The sequence below is a fragment of the Schistocerca piceifrons genome, chromosome 2 (genome assembly GCF_021461385.2).
Source record: "Schistocerca piceifrons isolate TAMUIC-IGC-003096 chromosome 2, iqSchPice1.1, whole genome shotgun sequence".
Taxonomy (NCBI): domain Eukaryota; kingdom Metazoa; phylum Arthropoda; class Insecta; order Orthoptera; family Acrididae; genus Schistocerca; species Schistocerca piceifrons.
Genome location: NC_060139.1, coordinates 970,072,019 through 970,093,196, shown reverse-complemented (window position 1 = coordinate 970,093,196; position 21,178 = coordinate 970,072,019). Strand labels below are relative to the sequence as shown.

The 21,178-nt window shown below is 36.8% G+C and overlaps 1 protein-coding gene across 1 annotated transcript in view; it reads left to right on the top strand.

The window, feature by feature from the left end:
• The window catches only part of LOC124776413 (mitochondrial uncoupling protein Bmcp), a 104,112-nt gene that overhangs the window by 31,434 nt on the left and 51,500 nt on the right, over positions 1–21,178 (top strand). Inside the window, exons 3-4 of the mRNA XM_047251401.1 lie at positions 12,462–12,609; positions 12,698–12,965. Of these exons, the coding sequence (XP_047107357.1) occupies positions 12,462–12,609; positions 12,698–12,965 (416 nt within the window). The remainder of the gene's footprint in view (positions 1–12,461; positions 12,610–12,697; positions 12,966–21,178) is intronic.

Sequence of the window (21,178 nt, the reverse complement as noted above, 5' to 3'; positions counted from 1 at the left end):
TCAGGTATGTCGTGTTAATATCCTTTTCACGTATCTAATAACAGATCCACTATTAGCTCGTCTGATACACATGACGTTCAGTTATTTTGTAGATTAATTGAATTACCTATTAGATGTCAACAAAACATGATAACAAGAATGAAAAAAGAGATGCTTTCTACATATTCCACAACAATTTGTATTCTTTCACTAAACTGTTTAATTACAGTTTGTAGTAAGCAAATGAAAACTTTCGCAAAATCACCCAAGAACACAATATCCAAGAGTAATAGTTTGACACTTGAGTAGACGAACCCTGCGGATCCCATATTGTACAGTCCACCTAAAGTACGTAAGCATGGTGCCCCAGTGGGTCCAGTTGGGCCATCCGTCTGAGTCCTTATTCTGTGCACAATTTTAATCAGGCCACAAGTTTCAATTAAGAATTAATTTTCTTAAAGATTAGACCTTCAATTGCATAATCAAATACTCGGTTCAGAAATGTACTCCCTGTTAATTTAATAGATAGAGAACTAAATTACATCATCAAAACAAAATCATAAATTAAGCAAATGGTTCATATCAAAAATTCTATAGCCCTTGTGGATTAAATTAATGATTTGCCAGTTTTACCTGGTTCCAAACTAGTCTTACTCAACATTAAAAATTTATTTACAAATGTACCTGCAATGTGTTCTTTAATGCAGAACCGATATGAATGTGATATAATTATACAATATGATCTTTGCTAATAAAACCAATATAAAACAGAATTTTCATCTGTTCCAGAATATTATTTACATTGAAGCAATGGTCTAGCTATTGGATCCCCTTCCCTCCGTCCATTACTATCCATAATTTTAGTGGACACTTTTGAACAATGGCTGTTGTGAAACCTCCTGACAGGTTAAAACTGTGTGCCCAATTAGGACTCGAACCTTTCCTTTTGTGGGCAATGCTCTTACGGACTGAGTATCCAGGCATGACTTATGACCTGCTTTCACTCTCACTCTTCTGCCAGCATCTCTCTCCTGCTTTTGAAATTTTGTAAAAATTCTCCTGCGCCTTGCCAGACTAGCTTTCCTAGAATAAAGGATATTGTGGAGAAATATAGCCATTGCCTAGACCTCGGCAGTTCAAGTTCTGTCCCAGTATAGAGTTTTAATGTGACAAGAAACTTCAAAACGCTAAAGAGTGAAAGATCACTCGGAAAACAATCTCCTATGTTGTGACTAACCCATTTCTCCACAATATCCTTTCTTTCGGGAGTGCTAGTCCGGCAAGGTATGAAGGAAGGTTTTTGTTAAGTTTGGAAAGTAGTGGGAAGGGTATCGACAAGAGTGAAGCTGTTTGGGGCATTTGCAAATCGTACCTGGATAGCTCAGTCAATAAGGCCATTACTTGTCAAAGGCAAAGACCTGGGTTTGAGTCCTGATTCTGCACACAATTTTAATCAGCTCAGAAGTTTCAATTAAGTATTAATTTTCTTAAAAATTAGGCCTTCAATTGTATAATCAAATACTGGGTTCCGATATGTGCATGATGCGCAGTGCTGTGCTGTACCTGAGGCTTGATATATTCTGTCCATTAAATACGTTGTTCGAACACTTAAAATTCCAAGATGATAAAAATAAATTCACAGTATAGGAGGGAGTCATTTCTGGAAATGTCTTGGACCTTAGTAAAGGCTTTAGAACATACAGCCACACTTTCAATGTATACAAAAAAAATAATAGATAGTAATAATACAGTATCTGCAAGCTACCAGCACCCGCTAAATTACAAACTTCTGGTTTCCAGTCCATGGTGCATTTCCTCATATCTTTTCCATTTTACAACTCAGCTTTTCAAACAGAATTATATGATAGCCTTCAGCAACAGCTAAAGCTCTTAACCTGATTAACAACATTCTATACAAATAAAAATGACATAAAAGTGTACCCTTTCTGTGTTCTAGTCAGCATGAATCGGCGGGGGGGGGGGGGGGGGGGGGGGCATGATCCCAAATATTGACATTAGTTCAAAGACTTTTATGTAAATGTTAAATTTCTGTAAATAAAGACATCCGTATTGTACTAACAATAACATACTTAAATTTTTATTCAACAGTTTAGATACTCCAAAGCCATTGGCACAAAGTGATGTCTGTAATTTCATCTGCAAGCATTTTGAAGAATAATATGTCGGTCAGTCAAGCAGCAACATAATTGTCATTTTAGGAAGCACTGTCATTGCTGTAGAAATTGTTTTTCACCTATTTATTTAACTGGATGACAATGACAGGTTGTATGCATACAATACTGTACAGTTGTCTTCAGGTCCATTGTTGCAGTATAACACAGAGACACAGTGGTTGCCACACTGCTTAAGGCAATGTTAAGCAGTACGACAACATATTCTCCTCTGTATTATGAGGTTACTTGCACTGTAACATAGGATCAGAAGGGGACTGTAGATTGCAGTTAAAACCAATAATTGTATAAATAAAATCCTTGGTGATTGTTAGAAGAAATATAAAAGTTTCCTTTTTTCTCTTTAATCTGTCCGTATATAGGAGAAGTATGCAGTTACAGTAATATCATTTTTAAATTATGGCAATTTATTTTTGTATGAAGTATCTTTAAAATAGTTATCATAATTTGAAATGCAGTAACTTCTGTATTGCCTTACACTTTTGTCTTCATAAGTTACAACTACCAGTTGTCACCTGTGATGATCTAAGAAGTCGAAAACAGGTTAGTGGCGAATAAAAATTCTTGTAGAAGATTTTCTTAATTTCCTCAATTTTAATTTGAAAAAATTACTTAAAAATACAGGTCGGACTTGATAATGTCTGGGAGTCTCAAAATACTTGAAATAATATTTTTTAAATTTCCTCTCAGTATTTTTTTTTTTTTTTTAATTTGCTCTTAGTGTGAATTTTACTTTGATATCACTTTCTGCAAAGGTGAAAGTTGCTTTCTGTATTTTTTCAAAAATTAAGAGAGATTAATAATGAGATGTATCAAATGTTAGAACCACCTATATTTTCTTTTGTGTCCTACAAATCGCCGTCAAGTGCAAAGCACAGAGTGCTTGGTGTGAGAAGTACTAAAGTCACTGTGGTATTCAGTTGCATCTATTAAGTACAGTAAGATCGCATTTTGTTATTGTTCCTTGTGAAATGCTTTTAATAGTCATGATGACTGGAAAAGTTATTCAAGACAGCAAGTCTCCAAAAATTGACAGTGGACATATATTTCATAAATATTTCTGCTAAACTTATATACTTATTGTTAATAAACATTCACTAAATGAGTATAATCATATATGCTCCCTTATTATACTAAAATGTCTAAAAATTTTAGAATGGCAAAGAAAAATGTGGGAAAAGCTGTTAAATAGCTTGGAAAGCTTGGAATTTACCTCATATTATTTGGAATTATTTTTATTCCTCACCATTTTGTTACTATAATTGTAAATTCATTGCATGGAAGTCTGAATGCAGTTGTTTTATTATTTTCAGATGTTTTCGTGCCTTCTGCCACTGATTAAAACCCTTTGTCTTGTGGTAGCTTATATGACTGTGAGGTTGCACATTCTTTTCTGTGATTATACCAGAGCATTGCTAATCTGGGTTCTAGTCCTCTGTAACTCTTCTTATTGGACCTAATGCAGTGGTTGATTTGTAATGGTAGACACAGGTTCGCTGTACTGTTACCACTGGGGGGGGGGGGGGGGGAAAAAAAACCAGAGCCATTGATTTTACGATGTGGTATGATACAACTTTTGCTGTGGTTGTTGTGATGTGAAACAAATGTTGTATTCACACTTCTAAAATGCTCATAAGTTAACATAACATTTTAAGAAGTCTAAATTTCAAAAACATCTCCATGAAGATCACAGTACTGGAACCTCTTTCTTACAAATCAAGCACTGACCTAACATAATTAAAATTTAGTGGATACCTGTGTTCAGCTCAATTTGTTCTGCTGCACTAAAAAGGCTCATAAGTTAACATAACGTTTTAAGAATTCTAAACTTCTAAAACATCTTGGAGGTCACAGTACTGGAACCTCTTTCTTTTCCTACAAATTAAGCACTGACCTAATATAATTAAAATTTAGTGGCTACCATGAACCATGGACCTTGCCGTTGGTGGGGAGGCTTGTGTGCCTCAGCGATACAGATAGCCATACCGTAGATGCAACCACAACGGAGGGGTATCTGTTGAGAGGCCAGACAAACGTGTGGTTCCTGAAGAGGGGCAGCAGCCTTTTCAGTAGTTGCAAGGGCAACAGTCTGGATAATTGACTGATCTAGCCTTGTAACAATAACGAAAACGGCCTTGCTGTGCTGGTACTGCGAACGGCTGAAAGCAAGGGGAAACTACGGCCGTAATTTTTCCCGAGGGCATGCAGCTTTACTGTATGATTAAATGATGATGGCGTCCTCTTGGGTAAAATGTTCCGGAGGTAAAATAGTCCCCCATTTGGATCTCTGGGCGGGGACTACTCAATAGGATGTCGTTATCAGGAGAAAGAAAACTGGCATTCTACGGATCGGAGCGTGGAATGTCAGATCCCTTAATCGGGCAGGTAGGTTAGAAAATTTAAAAAGGGAAATGGATAGGTTAAAGTTAGATACAGTAGGAATTAGTGAAGTTCGGTGGCAGGAGGAACAAGACATCTGGTCAGGTGACTACAGGGTTATAAACACAAAATCAAATAGGGGTCATGCAGGAGTAGGTTTAATAATGAATAGGAAAATAGGAGTGCTGGTAAGCTACTACAAACAGCACAGTGAACACATTATTGTGGCCAAGATAGATACGAAGCGCACACCTACTACAGTAGTACAAGTTTATACGCCAACTAGCTCTGCAGATGACGAAGAAATTGAAGAAATGTATGATGAAATGAAAGAAATTATTCGGATAGTGAAGGGTGATGAAAATTTAATAGTCATGGGTGACTGGAATTCAGTAGTAGGAAAAGGGAGAAAGGAAACGTAGTAGGTGAATATGGATTGGGGCTAAGAAATGAGAGAGGAAGCCACCTGGTAGAGTTTTGCACAGAGCACAATTTAATCATAGCTAACACGTGGCTTAAGAATCATGAAAGAAGGTTGTATACATGGAAGAACCCTGGAGATACTAAAAGGTATCAGATAGATTATATAATGGTAAGACAGAGATTTAGGAACCAGGTTTTAAATTGTAAGACATTTCCAGGGGCAGATGTGGACTCTGACCACAATCTATTGGTTATGACCTGTAGATTAAAACTGAAGAAACTGCAAAAAGGTGGGAATTCTAGGAGATGGGGCCTGGATAAACTGAAAGAACCAGAGGTTGTACAGAGTTTCAGGGAGAGCATAAGGGAACAATTGACAGGAATGGGGGAAAGAAATACAGTAGAAGAAGAATGGGTAGCTTTGAGGGATGAATTAGTGAAGGCAGCAGAGGATCAGGTAGGTAAAAAGACAAGGGCTAGTAGAAATCCTTGGGTAACAGAAGAAATATTGAATTTAATTGATGAAAGGAGAAAATATAAAAATGCAGTAAATGAAGCAGGCAAAAAGGAATACAAACGTCTCAAAAATGAGATCGACAGGAAGTGCAAAATGGCTAAGCAGGGATGGCTAGAGGACAAATGTAAGGATGTAGAGGCTTATCTCACTAGAGGTAAGATAGATACTGCCTACAGGAAAATTAAAGAGACCTTTAGAGATAAGAGAACCACTTGCATGAACATCAAGAGCTCAGATGGAATCCCATTTCTGAGCAAAGAAGGGAAAGCAGAAAGGTGGAAGGAATATATGATGAAATAAAAGAAATTATTCGGATAGTGAAGGGTGATGAAAATTTAATACAAGGGCGATGTACTTGAGGACAATATTATGGAAATGGAAGAGGATGTAGATGAAGATGAAATGGGAGATGTGCTACTGCGTGAAGAGTTTGACAGAGCACTGAAAGACCTAAGTTGAAACAAGGCCCCGGAAGTAGACAACATTCCATTAGAACTACTGACAGCCTTAGGAGAGCCAGCCCTGACAAAACTCTACCATCTGGTGAGCAAGATGTATGAGACAGGCGAAATACCCTCAGACTTCAAGAAGAATATAATAATTCCAATCCCAAAGAAAGCAGGTGTTGACAGATGTGAAAATTACCGAACAATCGGTTCAATAAGCCACAGCTGCAAAATACTAACACGAATTCTTTACAGACGAATGGAGAAACTAGTAGAAGCCAACCTCGGGGAAGATCTGTTTGGATTCCGTAGAAATACTGGAACATGTGAGGCAATACTGACCCTACGACTTATCTTAGAAGAAAGATTAAGGAAAGGCAAACCTATGTTTCTAGCATTTGTAGACTTAGACAAAGCTTTTGACAATGTTGACTGGAATACTCTCTTTAAAATTCTAAAGGTGGTAGGGGTAAAATACAGAGAGCGAAAGGCTATTTACAATTTGTACAGAAACCAGATGGCTGTTATAAGAGTCAGGGGGTATGAAAGGGAAGCAGTGGTTGGGAAGGGAGTAAGACAGGGTTGTAGCCTCTTCCCAATGTTGTTCAATCTGTATATTGAGCAAGCAGTAAAGGAAACACAAGGAAAATTCGGAGTAGGTATTAAAATCCATGGAGGAGAAATAAAAACTTTGAGGTTCGCCAGTGACATTGTAATTCTGTCAGAGACAGCAAAGGACTTGGAAGAGCAGTTGAATGGAATGGACAGTGTCTTGAAAGGATATAAGATGAACATCAACAAAAGCAAAACGAGGATAATGGAATGTAGTCGAATTAAGTCGGGTGATGCTGAGGGAATTAGATTAGGAAAGGAGACACTTAAAGTAGTAAAGGAGTTTTGCTATTTGGGGAGCAAAATAACTGATGATGGTCGAAGTAGAAAGGGTATAAAATGTAGACTGGCAATGGCAAGGAAAGTGTTTCTGAAGAAGAGAAATTTGTTAACATCGAGTATAGATTTAAGTGTCAGGAAGTAATTTCTGTAATTATTTGTATGGAGTGTAGCCATGTATGGAAGTGAAACATGGACAATAAATAGTTTGGACAGGAAGAGAATAGAAGCTTTCGAAATGTGGTGCTACAGAAGAATGCTGAAGATTAGATGGGTAGATCACATAACTAAAGAGGAAGTATTGAATAGGATTGGGGAGAAGAGAAGTTTGTGGCACAACTTGACCAGAAGAAGGGATCGGTTGGTAGGACATGTTCTGAGGCATCAAGGAATCACCAATTTAGTATTGGAGGGCAGCGTAGAGGGTAAAAATTGTAGAGGGAGACCAAGAGATGAATACACTAAGCAGATTCAGAAGTATGTAGGTTGCAGTAGGTACTGGGAGATGAAGAAGCTTGCACAGGATAGAGTAGCATGGAGAGCTGCATCAAACCAGTCTCAGGACTGAAGACCTCAACAAGAACACCTGTGTTCAACATAATTTGTTCTGCTGCACTCAAAATATATGTTTAATCCTTATATAAAGTAAGAAGCAAATTTTTGTTGTGGTGTCATAGACAGGGAAATTGGCTACCTAAAATGTGGGATGATGTATACATTTTGCAGTGATGCATACATTTTGCGCTGTTGTTTCAACAGCATGTTCATAAACATAATTCCACTATATTTTATTGAAGTGCATATGACGTCAATCACTGCAGTCAATTGAAGACTCTTATGTTGTGGATTTATGTGAAAGGGCACACAGAGTGTACTATCACGAGAATAAAATCACTCATTTTTACAAAGCTCAAGAAAAGCATATGAAAGTAAGAGTACAAACTAAATCAGTGAACAAATAATGACCCAGGAAGCAGATAGAATTAAGAAACAAGTGTGAGAAACAACCGGAAGTTTTTAATGAAAATTCGTGGTTTTAAGGGGACCACACCCAGCCTATCTAACCCATGTTAATTTAAGCAAGTGTTTGACCCATTCCTGAAAAAAAAAATTTGATGCAGGACCTTAATATTTTCTCTGTATGTTACATGATGATAATAGAGTCAACTGTACTAAAATCTACTTGATCCATTTTATAGTTTTTAAGAAATACTTTTTTAAATTTATTAACAAAAAATATTAAGTTTTTTCTGCAGAAAATATTTTTTTGTGAACTTCCTGATGAGGGAATATTAATTAATGTAGTACCAGAGGTGGCTTTTTATGTTATGCAGAGGCTCCAAAAATTTCATTCATTTATCTATGATAGTTTCTGATATAATGGGGCATATGTACTGAAAATTTTAGTTTGCAGGAAATTGACTCTAAAGAAAAAATTTTTGAAATTTGTTACTTAACAGTTAATTAAAAATGTCCTGCTGCATATGATGGCCCTTCTTTGGCCTCTAGCAGGTCTTCCAGCTTCTTTTTCACCTTCCTGGATGTTTGACTTGCTTTCTTGGCCATATTAGATGCAGACCTGTCTGCATTGGCTATCCTCATTTTATCACAGTGTTGCAGCCCAGTGATCATATTTTCACCAGGATTAATTCCCAGCTTTTTCAGTACGCAGCACTTTCCAATATTACCACAATTGGATGTAATAACAGCATCATGAACTCGTAGCTTCATTGTATGCATGCCTACAAATACAGTTTTAGGAAGGTGGTTCCCAATTATGCTGTTGAAACATTCATTTGGATTCTGTGTCTGCCATTGCAGACATTTCCTTAGAAGGTCAAGATGAGCCAAGTCTCTGAAAATAGGTTTAATTGCTGTAATAACTGCAGCAGGAAGAGAATGCTGGTGAGAATAAGATTGCCCAGTTACCTGAGCCATATTGTATTTGCACCATGAATTTTCTCCTGCTGGACACAATCCATGACATGGCTTATCATCAGTAGAGGACTTATGGAAGAATATGGCCCAAACATCTATGTTCATTGCCTCCTAATTTTCTTTATATCTCCTAATTGTATACTCGTAGTATACCTGCAAGTTTTCTATTTCAGTTTTAGTTAACTGACTCTGTCCGGTCAACAGTTTTCCATCTTCTAATTTTTTTCCTCTCGTATCAACAGTTAGTTTTCTCAGCCTTGTTCCCAAACGTTTTTGAACATGACCTACACATTCTATTTAGCTAATAATGGCATCTTCATATGGCTTAGAGTTCACCACATTGTTGTATGCGTTACTGTCACCATCGCCCAGATATTTGGTGTACCATACGCCTCTTGTTTCTACGGAGCAATGAAATATTTGTTGTACTCCATGATCTTCCATACCGCCGCTTGTTCCTCTAAAATTAGCCACACAGTTGTGTTCTTTATGTTCATTGACTTTACAACATTTGCAATATTTAGACATTATCTCCACATCTAACACTTTACTGGTGTCTACACTCATGGCAGTCACTACTCCATTCAGAGAAGTATGTCCTTTTTTCTGCCAACTTCCATCAATTGCAACTGCAATATCCAAACATCCATCATTTTCTTCCACTGCTTCCCTAGCAGCCAGTTTCTTGCTTTCCTCACTGACCTCACATACAGCTTTCTCTAATATTGCAGTCAGTTTTTCAAATTTATTTGGTGATTGATGTAAGTTCATCACTGAACAAAATGTTCTCCCTGCAGCCATGCCCTTGCCAATGGTCATAAGGCATAAACTAATCTAGTATTGATTTCATAAGGACCACTTGCATCTGGTTTTGAAAAACTCATAAATGAAATCAGAGCTGAGCATTTAGTGCAAATTAAATCCAAAGCAATTGCTAGGCCTTTTCTCCCACTGGAGCTCTCACAAATTTTCACACTCTGTGACTCACCACACTGTCTACATCGTACAAATTTAGAAATTACATCCGATAATATTCTCAAATATATAATAATGTTACTGCACCCCTTGTCACTTGCAGTAAATTCGTTGTAACTCTCTTGAAATGGCGAGAGCTTCTTTGATGATGCACTTGTTGAAGAATTACAGTTAGAAACATCGTTGCCAGGCGACATAACCTCTTGTACAGAAAGCTTTCTAAACTTGTTTCCTCTAAATTGTCATTTCTTGAAAATGCCTTTACGTTTAGTCATCTTCAATAAACACAACAAAACACATGTAAACAAGCACTACAAATGTAAGTATAACAACTACTCGCAATCACACTTGAACGAAACTAACCGTGTGTTTGAAAGCATGTTGTTTACAAACAGCAGAAGCAAAAGAATACCGACCGTTGCATTCCAAGGATAGCCAACACACTCGGGAGTAAATAAAAAAAATAAAAATTAAAAAAAGGAAAAAAAATCTCTTAACGTGCAATCTAGGGGATATAAAGATCTAAAATATATGCAGAAAAGTGGGCGTGGCACATAAACACACGTGGTAGGAAAATGCTCTTTAAATGCTCGGAAAAAAAATTTTCAGCAAAATCCTTTTCAGAGTACTTAAATAAAACCTTGATCTATCGAAATATGATGAAAACCGAAAATCGATTTTTTTCGACCTTAACCATGTTGTGGTCCCCTTAAGGATAATCACCTCTCACTTCTTTAATGCACTGTCTCAAGTTACTTAAAGACTGATGATTTGTCTCCTTGGTAATGTTGTTTAGAAATACTTTTAGGCAGGGACAACCAGTTTTAGAACTAATAAAATTATACCCATGGATGATATCTTTCTCTTATTGTAACTGAAAGAAATCAGATGGAAGCCAATCAGAGCTGTAAGATGAATGCAGAAGTGCCCACATCAGGATTTCTCCAGAATAGGTTTCATTTTAGTCACACTATGAGCAGAAATGTGTAATTCTAACTCCTGAAATCTTTTGAAAGTTAATGAAAATCTCCTCCAGTTGCTGATAAGAAAGTTATGAAGTCCACATGATTAATTTTGGCTGTTATATTAGGCCATTATCAAGTGTGTCTGAAAGCTATGCTGAAGAAAAGACTGTCAAATGATAAAATGCTTCTCTACAGCATAACTTTCAGATACGCTTGATAATGGTGTAATATAAAGGCTGAAACCAGTCCTATGGACTTCATTAAGTTCTTATTAGGAACTGGAGCATCTTTTCATTAATTGAACATACAGTTGCGAAAGCTATGCCCTCTGAACATTGAGAAACTAATAATTATTTTGAAAAGCGTAGGAAGGTGTACCATAGTTTACATGTCTTTACTTTTCTGGCTTCTTAATGTGTGGCTGTTTTGATGTTTGCCAACAGAGGATGAAAGTATACACAATTGTTTCACTAAATTTATGTTCACTCTTACAGTTTCAAATTTTAAATTTGATTTTTGACTACCGGATTTAAATTCTTGAGCAAGATAATAGTGATTGTGCAGATCCATTTAAAATATTACAGTGGATGTATTGGGAGAAACATTGACATCTGCTGCTCACTGTTGAACATAGAACATGTTTTCATTGGTAGAACCAATTCTTGGTACGCAAACATTCATTTTCAAAGGAATTTCTGTTCTATTCAGTTATGTTCAAACAATGAGGATCATGGATGTGGAGGAAGGAGAATATCCAAATACCAAATTGCCAGTCAGGAGTTGCTAAAGCTACTGATTAACATTAAAATCCAGTTCAATATAATTTTAAAAAATCATAATATCACAGTGCTTCAATTTTAGTTTAATGTCTGACTGTGATTGAATAGTGTGCAGAGCATAACAGTGAAGATAAATCCACCACTTTTAATAGTTGTCTGTTAACCTGCAATGATATTCTGCTACAGACCATTTCTCTTGAAAATGTTATTTCTTCATTTCCATAAGCAATATTTTCATTCCAGTCACATACAGTACCAGTACATCTTAAAACTTGTGTAAATCTATCCCTTCTCCTTGCATTCATTGTCCAGTTTGATGATTTCCTACATACCTGTCTCCTTGATGTGTTATATTATATTGCCTCACTTGGTAGGTGTAATTAGGTTTTCTTACATTGGAAAATCATGGTGATTGCAAAGAACTGAATGAATAATTGCTCCATAACTCAAATATTGTAGTGATTCTGTTCAGCATTTCGTTGTTTAATGCACAGTGTCTCGTGTTAATGAGTGTACTGTGACTCTTAAAGCACATATTGGTAGTGCACCATTTTAATTTGCTGACTAAAGAGTATGTTATTGTTAATTGCTTCAATCTAGGAATTTTTTAATTATTTTGAAAACCACATTTGATACATTAAGAAATTTAAAGCAGGGTGCAAAGTGTGAGCTGCATCACTAACCATAATGGTTAATCATGCGTGAATTAAATCTTGTCTTACAAACTTCAGTCTGTATTGAATGCCGTGAAAGTGAAATAGTCTGCCCTAAACCATAACTATTATAGAACTGTCCTGTCATGCATGTTTGTCTTCTCATACACTTTGTGTTGGTGTATATACTGTGTGAATGTTACAGACCACTATTGGAAAACCATCAGTTTGACTTACAGTGCTGCCCCATACATACAATAATATGAACAAAATTATATCTGTAGTATTCAGAATAATGAAATTGACAATTATTGTAATCCGTAGGTACATTTCCAATTGATACTACGAAGACTCGTCTGCAAATTCAGGGGCAGAAAATTGATAGCAACTATGCTGAGCTCAAGTATCGTGGAATGATTGATGCTTTTTGTAAGATAACAAAGAAAGAAGGTTTTGGGGCATTATACGCTGGGTGAGCATGTGCAGATAATAAGTGTATTTTCTAAATAATTTTTGTGAACTTGTCCACCATATTTAGTTTCCTGCTTTGCTTGTTCCAGTATTTGGCCCGCTGTTCTAAGGCAAGCCACCTACGGCACGATAAAATTTGGCACGTATTATTCGTTGAAACGCATTGTTTCGCAAGGCAAGGAAGATGACGTTGCCGTCAATGTGTGTTGTGCAGTTATTGCAGGCATGGTCTCCAGTGCAATTGCCAATCCAACAGATGTACTTAAGGTGCGCATGCAAGTGCTGGGTGGCCAGAGAGGATTGCTTGACTGTTTCCAAGAAGTTTATCGGTATGAAGGAGTTGGTGGGCTGTGGAGGGTAAGTTTTATTTCCCACTTTATCCAGTAACATAAACTGTAAGGCTCTGCAGACAGAACTAAAATTGTAATGTGTGATATGCTGCTTTCTAATCAGGGTTGGCTGTATGTTTTCAGAATTACTAAATAGAGTTTAACTTTACTTAGCAATTCCTATCAGGACCAATACAGGGGCATAATGCTCATCATGGCTGTGACATTTGATTAGCCACACACCTGCCTCTTGGGATAATGGCAAATGGTGAGCAACTCAGCGAGCTCAGGTGACTGGGTGCAGGTTTGGCGAACCTGGGTTTCCTGAGCTCCTTTAGCTGGTTGTGGGACAGAATTGGCTTATGATTAACAATGTTCAAAATCTTACAGTGGTCAAGTGGATCCCACTGCCACCCAACCTTCAAAGGGAGCTCGACATGTTAGCCCTCCAGAAAAATCAACACTTTCTACTACAGATGTGAACAGTAGCTTGATACAGATGTGTTGAAATGTAATTAAGGAAAATTCAACCAAGAACACATTAGAGAGGACGACAGTAACCCATCAACTTCCTTCCACCACTTGAAGACAATGACACACGTGGGAGATGTAGAACAGGCTGTTAAGGTTTTACACATCGCACAAAGAGGACCAGAAATGGATATTCTGAAAGAGATGGAAATATATTCACACAAACAAAATTACCATCAAGAAAGTTGAAGTGTATAAATTGATTTGAAACAGAAACATTATATAGAAAATTTTGTTGAAGTTATTGTCCCAAACTCTGGATGAGTAGAAAAAGAAAATCAGAGATCATGTTACCGTGAAATTAAACAACATCAGAAAATTGTTACAAATGTCATGCATTACAATGCTATCTGGCATAACCATTAAAAAATATATATATATGAATGTAGAACCACATGAACGCGGATCATATAAGCAGTATAATGTAGCTGGCAAGAAGAAAGATATGACCTACAGAATACCATAGAAGCAAACAGCCTGTAACCACATAACATTGCTGACTCAACTACCACTACAGTTGTCAAGTAACATCATTATGAAATAAACTCTCGTAATTCAACATCTTCACAAATATCTGCTCCAGCAAAAGTTTAAAATCTAATGTAGCTCCATCAACACCAAAGGAGCATACTTATGCACTAGTGTGACAGCAACTGAGACATCGATGTCATATGGATATCAAGACCACTTGATGTGCATAGCAACCACAATTCTATAAAAGTTAAATTATATGCTTCAAAATTTGAAATATTGTACCATACTATGTGCTTTCCATAGACCTGAAGGTGGCAGTCATGCAGAAATAGGCCTATTGTAGTAAACAATATAATTGAACACAGCAGTTTGTTGTCTCATATCATAATATATAATGTCCATATGTGAATAAATATGAGATAGAATATCTGGCCAGTATTTCACCAGAAGGTGAAATATACTCGCATAAAAGTAAAAGTGGCGATATCATCTTAGCTTTTGGAACGCCTAGATGCTTCGTCGGGCAGTAGAGGGGGATAGAATGGGAAAGGTTAAAACAGAAAGACAGGTCACTCAGACTCCATGATGAGAAGGACCCACCTTCAATGAGAATATCTTTGTCCATCCTCCTCCTCATCCTCCTCACTACAGGTGAGTTCCTCTCATGCTGCAGTCTGAATGACCAATCTTTCCCTTTTACTCTGTACTACTTTATCCCTCTCTCTTATCCAAGGAAGCATATAGCTGTTTCAAAAGCTAGGATAATGTCATCACTTGTACTTGTTCTGTGTGTGTGTGTGTGTGTGTGTGTGTGTGTGTGTGTGTGTGTGTGTGTGTGTCTGCAGCAGTAAACATTTAGTCTCCTGAAGGTATGTAATTACCAGCAATTATGTCTCACCTTTTTTATATTCAGCATGCACTGGAATAAATCACATCACTCGAATCAGTAAAACACCTTGGAAATGGGTGTTATTAACAAAAACAAGCAGTGCTAAACAAGCTGAGCAGCTGCTTAAGTGCAAGAAGGTCGGGGAATTACTTTAAGTGGTAGAAAAGCATAATACCTGTAAGTCAAGCAGAAGTGTGGTTTCTTGACATAATATTATGAATATGTAGACAAAAGATTAACTGATGGAATGATACCTTGAGGGAATAACAGAGATAACAAAACATGATGAAGTGTGTCAATGGCAAGCTTCAAAAGACTGATGCCTTTATTCCAATATTTGACTCACTGAACTTGCTGGAGTATATTAAGGCAGGATTCCTTGAACTGAAAGTGTTGCCGTGTATTCCTAACCCCTTTACAATAATATTATGAGAAGGAAAGTTGCTACTCACCATATAGCAGGGATGCTGAGTCACAATAAGCACACACACACACACACACACACACACACACACACACGACTGCTGTCTCAGGCAACTGAAAGAATGGTTTCAGTTGCCTGAGACTGTAGTCGTGTGTGTGTGTGTGTGTGTGTGTGTGTGTGTGTGTGTGTGTGTCTGCATGTCTGTCGTTGACAAAGGCCAGTGGCCGAAAGCTTTAACTGTGAAAGTCTTTTTTTTTTTTGTTGTGCCCATCTGTGACTCAGCATCTCCGCTGTATGATGTGTAGCAACTTCCCTTCTCATAATATTGTTACATTCCTTCCTGGATTTTCCATTGTTTGATTTTAACTCCCTGCAATGTTTTAAATTTCAGTGATACAGCCACAGAACTCTTGCCTGCCAGCAGTGTGTGGTATGGTAGATATGGTGAAGTGGGAGTGTTTTTCTCTTCCAGAATGCTTTGTTAATTGTGGTGGTGATCAGGGAGTATGGAATAAAGCTGCAAAATATTTCAGGACCAAAGGTGGGTGCAGGAGGTTAAAATAATCAAGAGGATATCCTATGCTGAATCAAAAAGCATAGCATCTGCAGACATTAACAATGTTATTTGCATCAGGGGGGACCTGTAATAATGGATGACATGTCCTGCAGATGCAGACCTGTAGTGTAAGCAAAAATACACGTTACTTCAATTGTTGTTGCAAAACAGCAACTGTTTCAATTTTGGTAACAAGCAAAACAATTGTACAGAATACCAAAGACGCCAAGAGGGCAGTCACACCACAACCAAGAATGTCACAGAGAGCAACAAACAGCATGCCAAAACATCCATCACTGCCAGCATTGCCATTGATAGAGAAATATCACATGGATAAATAAAAACATAAAAGGGGTTAAGTGCAAAGCCATTAGATCATCTAACACGTGAGAGTGGGCTTCTTATGCCGATTTTAGATTTTCAACAGAAAAGAGAGAGAGTGTGTGTGTGTTTTATTTTAACCATTCTCATTACTGTTTGGGGTTTTGTACCTCAGTTGGTAAAAATGGAACCCTTATAGGATCACTTTGTTGTCTGCCTGACATCCCCTGGTTGTCTGTGCCTATGACATGTATAGCATCTGTAATATTTTAAAGCAAAGTAATGCTGGTAATTGATGCAGAATTGCACTTCCATTGTTTGGAATAAGATTGCAACCTCTCATAAAATTCCATTTAAGCATACCATAGAACAATTTGGCATTTGCGTGACAGCAGTAGCCCTATGGCTGGCTGTAACATTCTCTTCTCTGGAGACACTCTCCCCTGGAGACTCCCATCAAATCATATCAGTTATTGCAACAGAGACGAGAGCAGACAAATTCAACACATTGCCAGTTAGTGCAGAATGTTAATATAACTCCAAGACTAATAAAATAAAAGGAAAATTACAGTAGTGAATGTGAAATTATACAAAAAATTTAAATCTAAAACTTAAAAAGTCTTGGAAATCCTGGGACTGATATCTTGCCAGTATTGATATCGATAACAGGCAAAAAGTGTCAAGATTCTCGATCCGTGGGATGGATGAACTATTTATAAAAGCCTACGTAACTAAGTTGTACAGGATCCTTGGAGTGTTTGTCATACTCTTACTTGTGTAGTTTTTTTAATATAGTTTACCTGTAAATGAGGGGACGGTTTTAAATTTCAAAGATTTGGTGAAGGTTCTGGGATGCATATTTGTTGTTGTTGTTATACTCGGGTGACCTAAAGGCAAGGTACCTCGAGGCACTGTTCATTTTAAAATACCCTAGTCACATATCTTGTGGAGCAGAGTCTGTTCCAGTTTATAAAGCTTTTGTACAATTCTGTCTACACTATGGATGCGTGGTATATGGATCAGCAAGACCTAATTACATTAAGATCAATGATGTCATCCACTATAAGGGGATTAGGATGGCCACAGGTACCTAGACTCACGTCTGAGACAGAGTAGCTGCCCTTGTCACCTGGCAGCAGCTCCTCATGGTGTGTCAGGTGTGCAGGTGCTCTACTGTTCTAGATTTTCTGGCTTACAAAACCATTACACACATTCCTGTGGGAACAATTTTTATTTTTTATTTCTGATGGATAAGTCATATTCCAATTTTAATAGATGTAGCTTTAAAATGCACTAGTAGCTCTTTAATAATAATTTATTTTCAAAAAGCTTTCACCTACTAGATTTTCCAAAAATGCTGAGAAACATATTTTTTATATCTGACAAAACAAAATACCAATTTTTATAGGTGTAGCTTCAAAATTGCCTTAGTAGCTACATATTTTCAAAACCATTAATCCCCTATTTCATCCTCTTAGGAGTGGAATTTTGAACAATTCCTGAAACGATGCCTACGGTACAAGATCTCTACCCTGTCCAAATTTCAAGTGTCTGTCCTTAGTGGTTTGGGATGGATGGATGGATGGATGATAACGAGGCAGTGAATCAGTCTGGCCCCTTTAGGGACTGAATTCCCGAAAACAGTGAAACACATGCTTTTTTTCATTTTTAACCAAGAAGTCAAATACCAATTTTCATAGATGTAGACTTAAAAATTCCTTAGTAGTTTCCTCAATAATGGTTTATTTTTTTAAAAAAATCTGCCACTATTTCACCTCCAGAGGGATTAAATTTCCAAAAATGCAGAAATACATATTTCTTTATTTCTGGCCCAGAAACCAAATACCAGTTTTTTAGGTATAGCTTCAACGTTACCCTAATAGCGACATATTTTCAAAAAACCTCTCATCTCCTGTTTCACTCCCTTAAGGGTTAAATTTCGAAAAATATCTTCTTAAATGACGCTGAATGTATAAGATCAACACACACTGCAAATTTCAGGTTTCTATCTTTATTCATAGATACTTACTTGTAATAATGTTTAATTAGGCTGCAGTACACAATCCATTCAGTAAAATTGGTTCTTATGGACTTTGCATAATAATTTGTTTTGGTGTACCAGTGGACTAAACTTTTATATGTGTACCAGCAATAATCTACGCTATATGCCAGCTTCATGCATTCTACTCCTGTGCTGGACTGACCTGTAAAAGTAAAGTCTGAACAATACTTTCAACCACACAAAACTAAAAAATGTAATGGTATTACAAGAGATAAGTTAATCTGTTATTTTTGTACTCGACTTTATAGCTCTAATTACTGTCTGTAGATGTGTGTAGGTGTACCTTTACCAGTCTATAGGAGTACAAAGTTTTTCTTTGATATGGTATGATCATACCCTATATGAATTCTAGTCATATGAAAAATATTCTTTTGCACAAAAATTATGTGTACCCTATTTCCATTAATGAAGTTCATTCTTTTCCACACATAATAAATATATCTGTGATTCTTGGGTCTTATATTAGATATTGGTATTAAAACTTGAGTGTCGTATCTGAGGAGAGTACTGTCAAAGGGGCTAACCACATCTGCACACTGATCATTTCAGCAACAGAAGTGCTGGGGCATAACCTGCGACTTGTTGTGCTAAAATCATGTCAACTATCTGATAGCATATTTTCATTGTCTTTTTAATTGAGAGAACTTTTATCCAGGTGCCAGTCTGAGTAGCACCATTCAGCACTTAGTAATTTATTTTGCTAGCTTGATTAATGCTTTCTTGAGTTGTCTAGCTGCAATTGTTGCCGAGTGTGAAGTTGCACAGTGTTTAAGCACTGTCTTACATTCTAGGAAATAAGGTCCAGATCCGTTCAGTCATACAGATTATATTCTCTTGCCTTTTGTTTAAGAAAAATTGCAGAATGGTTCCTTTCAAAAGCACATGGCTATTTCCTTCCCTGTCCTCATCTAAATTGATGGTGTGTTTCATCTCTTGTGATCTTCTCATGTACAGAATATAAAACTCTGATCTCCTGTTCTCCAAATCACATCCAGAAATGAGGAGAAAGTGTCTCATCTAAATAAATATTTGGAAGTTTTAATGAACCCTCTAATCCAATGCCAGAGAGCCTCTGTAACTGAGTAGAGTACATACAGAATGGGGAACATATCTAGCTTGTTTGATCAGACCATATGACAGATTTGCCCTCATTGTGATCTGACATTTATTAAGCATTGGCATTAAAATAAGCATATCAGAGCCATTGCACAAAAAACTAAATGAAAACCGGGTAAAAATGTTCTTGGCAGAAAAATAATCCAGTGTTAGTCAAGTGATAGGCTCAAAAAGTGCCGTGCTGATTATTCCCAGGGCATATAATGATTTCAGAGAAACTAACTAGCCAGAAGAGTAAACAAGGTTGAGGGAAACGTGGCATTTGTTGAGCTGTAGCCAACTCTTATTTCCTTATTCATAGTTGAAGCTGGAATCTCAGTTGACTACAGAAGAATCAATGCTTGGAAGAGAACAGTCATCTATAGCCAGGCTGTATCTCATTCAGGTATGTGTAGGCAATGATTCTGTGGTGAGCAGTGGTGACAGCCAATAGGAAATTGTCTTCCAACACACATTTTTATTTTTTATATTGGATACGTCACCTTATTATGTGAATAATATCCACTTTGGGTAACAGTATTTTACCGGGTCCTCATTTAATTTTCTGAAGAACTGTCGGTTCATAAATTAACCTTGTAAATGTTTTGTACTATACTTGATAATGAAATGTGTGTGTGTGTGTTGTGTAATTTAAGCTAAATTATTAAATTATATAGGTGCTTCTTTGTACATTATGAGGGAGAGGGCAGGAGGACGTCCATATCTTCACAGTATTTGCATTATTTTCTTTCTATTTGTTAGTGGAAAGCAAGCCAGACTTTTTGAGATGGTGTGAGGCGATTTGACACAGGGGAAAGAGCAACAAAGTGATGAAAAGGGAGGTGAAGTCAGCAGCAGTTTCTAAATATTTCAAACACATTTTAACCATGCTCATCTCACATTTTTGTTTAGATGGCATTGACTTGTATGTTGGATGCCTTACATTGACATTGGAAAGATTAGACAATGGAGAAAAGAATAGCAGTTGGCTGTGAAATCCATCACTTTATTACAGCAGATCTGTATTTCAACTATTACATAGTCATTTTCTATGCTAAAAATTACAGAAGAGGAGAATTAGGAACAAATATAAGACAGTTGACAACATATTGTAAGTGCAAACATATGCACCACACCGTGACATATCAAATAACAATAGGCGACATTTCTCCAAAGTGTCACGTAGTAAACAATGTGTGGTGTACATCGTACAGGAGTCTTACATGAACTGAGGCCATTGCTTGCATGGTTGAAAAGAAAGAAAATGTGATGTCAAAGCAATGTGGTGCCCTCTACTGGGGTGCTGATGATAGGTTAAATAATAGTAAAGCTGTATAATTTATTTTTTTTTTATCTACAGACAGTAAAACCATAAGTGATGGTTAAACCATGGAAAGCAAATCATACGTGTGCAGCTGTAAGTATAGTCCATTCAATGACAGTTAGTACAGGAGAGTATGTCATGTACTATGCATTACAAACTAATGGAAGAGGATCCCTTTATAATTCCATACAGCACAAAAAATACAATGTTAAAATAATGCACCAAAATCATTAACATTTAAAGGAATGAAAATAGTACAATAAAACATGGTTTACCCTCTCTAAGCTTAAACTAAAATCGTAAAGCTTGTAAAATTACATCAGCATCATCTCTGGGCTTACAGTAGAGATAAGTGGAACAAAGCAGCTTTACAATGTCCAAAAGTAAAGTGGCACATAAATGAATGAATAAGTAGAATAAGGGAATGAAAACAGTGCCGTAAACTAAAATCATACAAGTTGTAAAAATACATGAGTGCCATCTCTGGGAATAAAACAGCATATAACATTGAAAGGTATGAAGCTAACAAGTGATGCATAAAAACTGAACAAATAAGTAAAGTAGA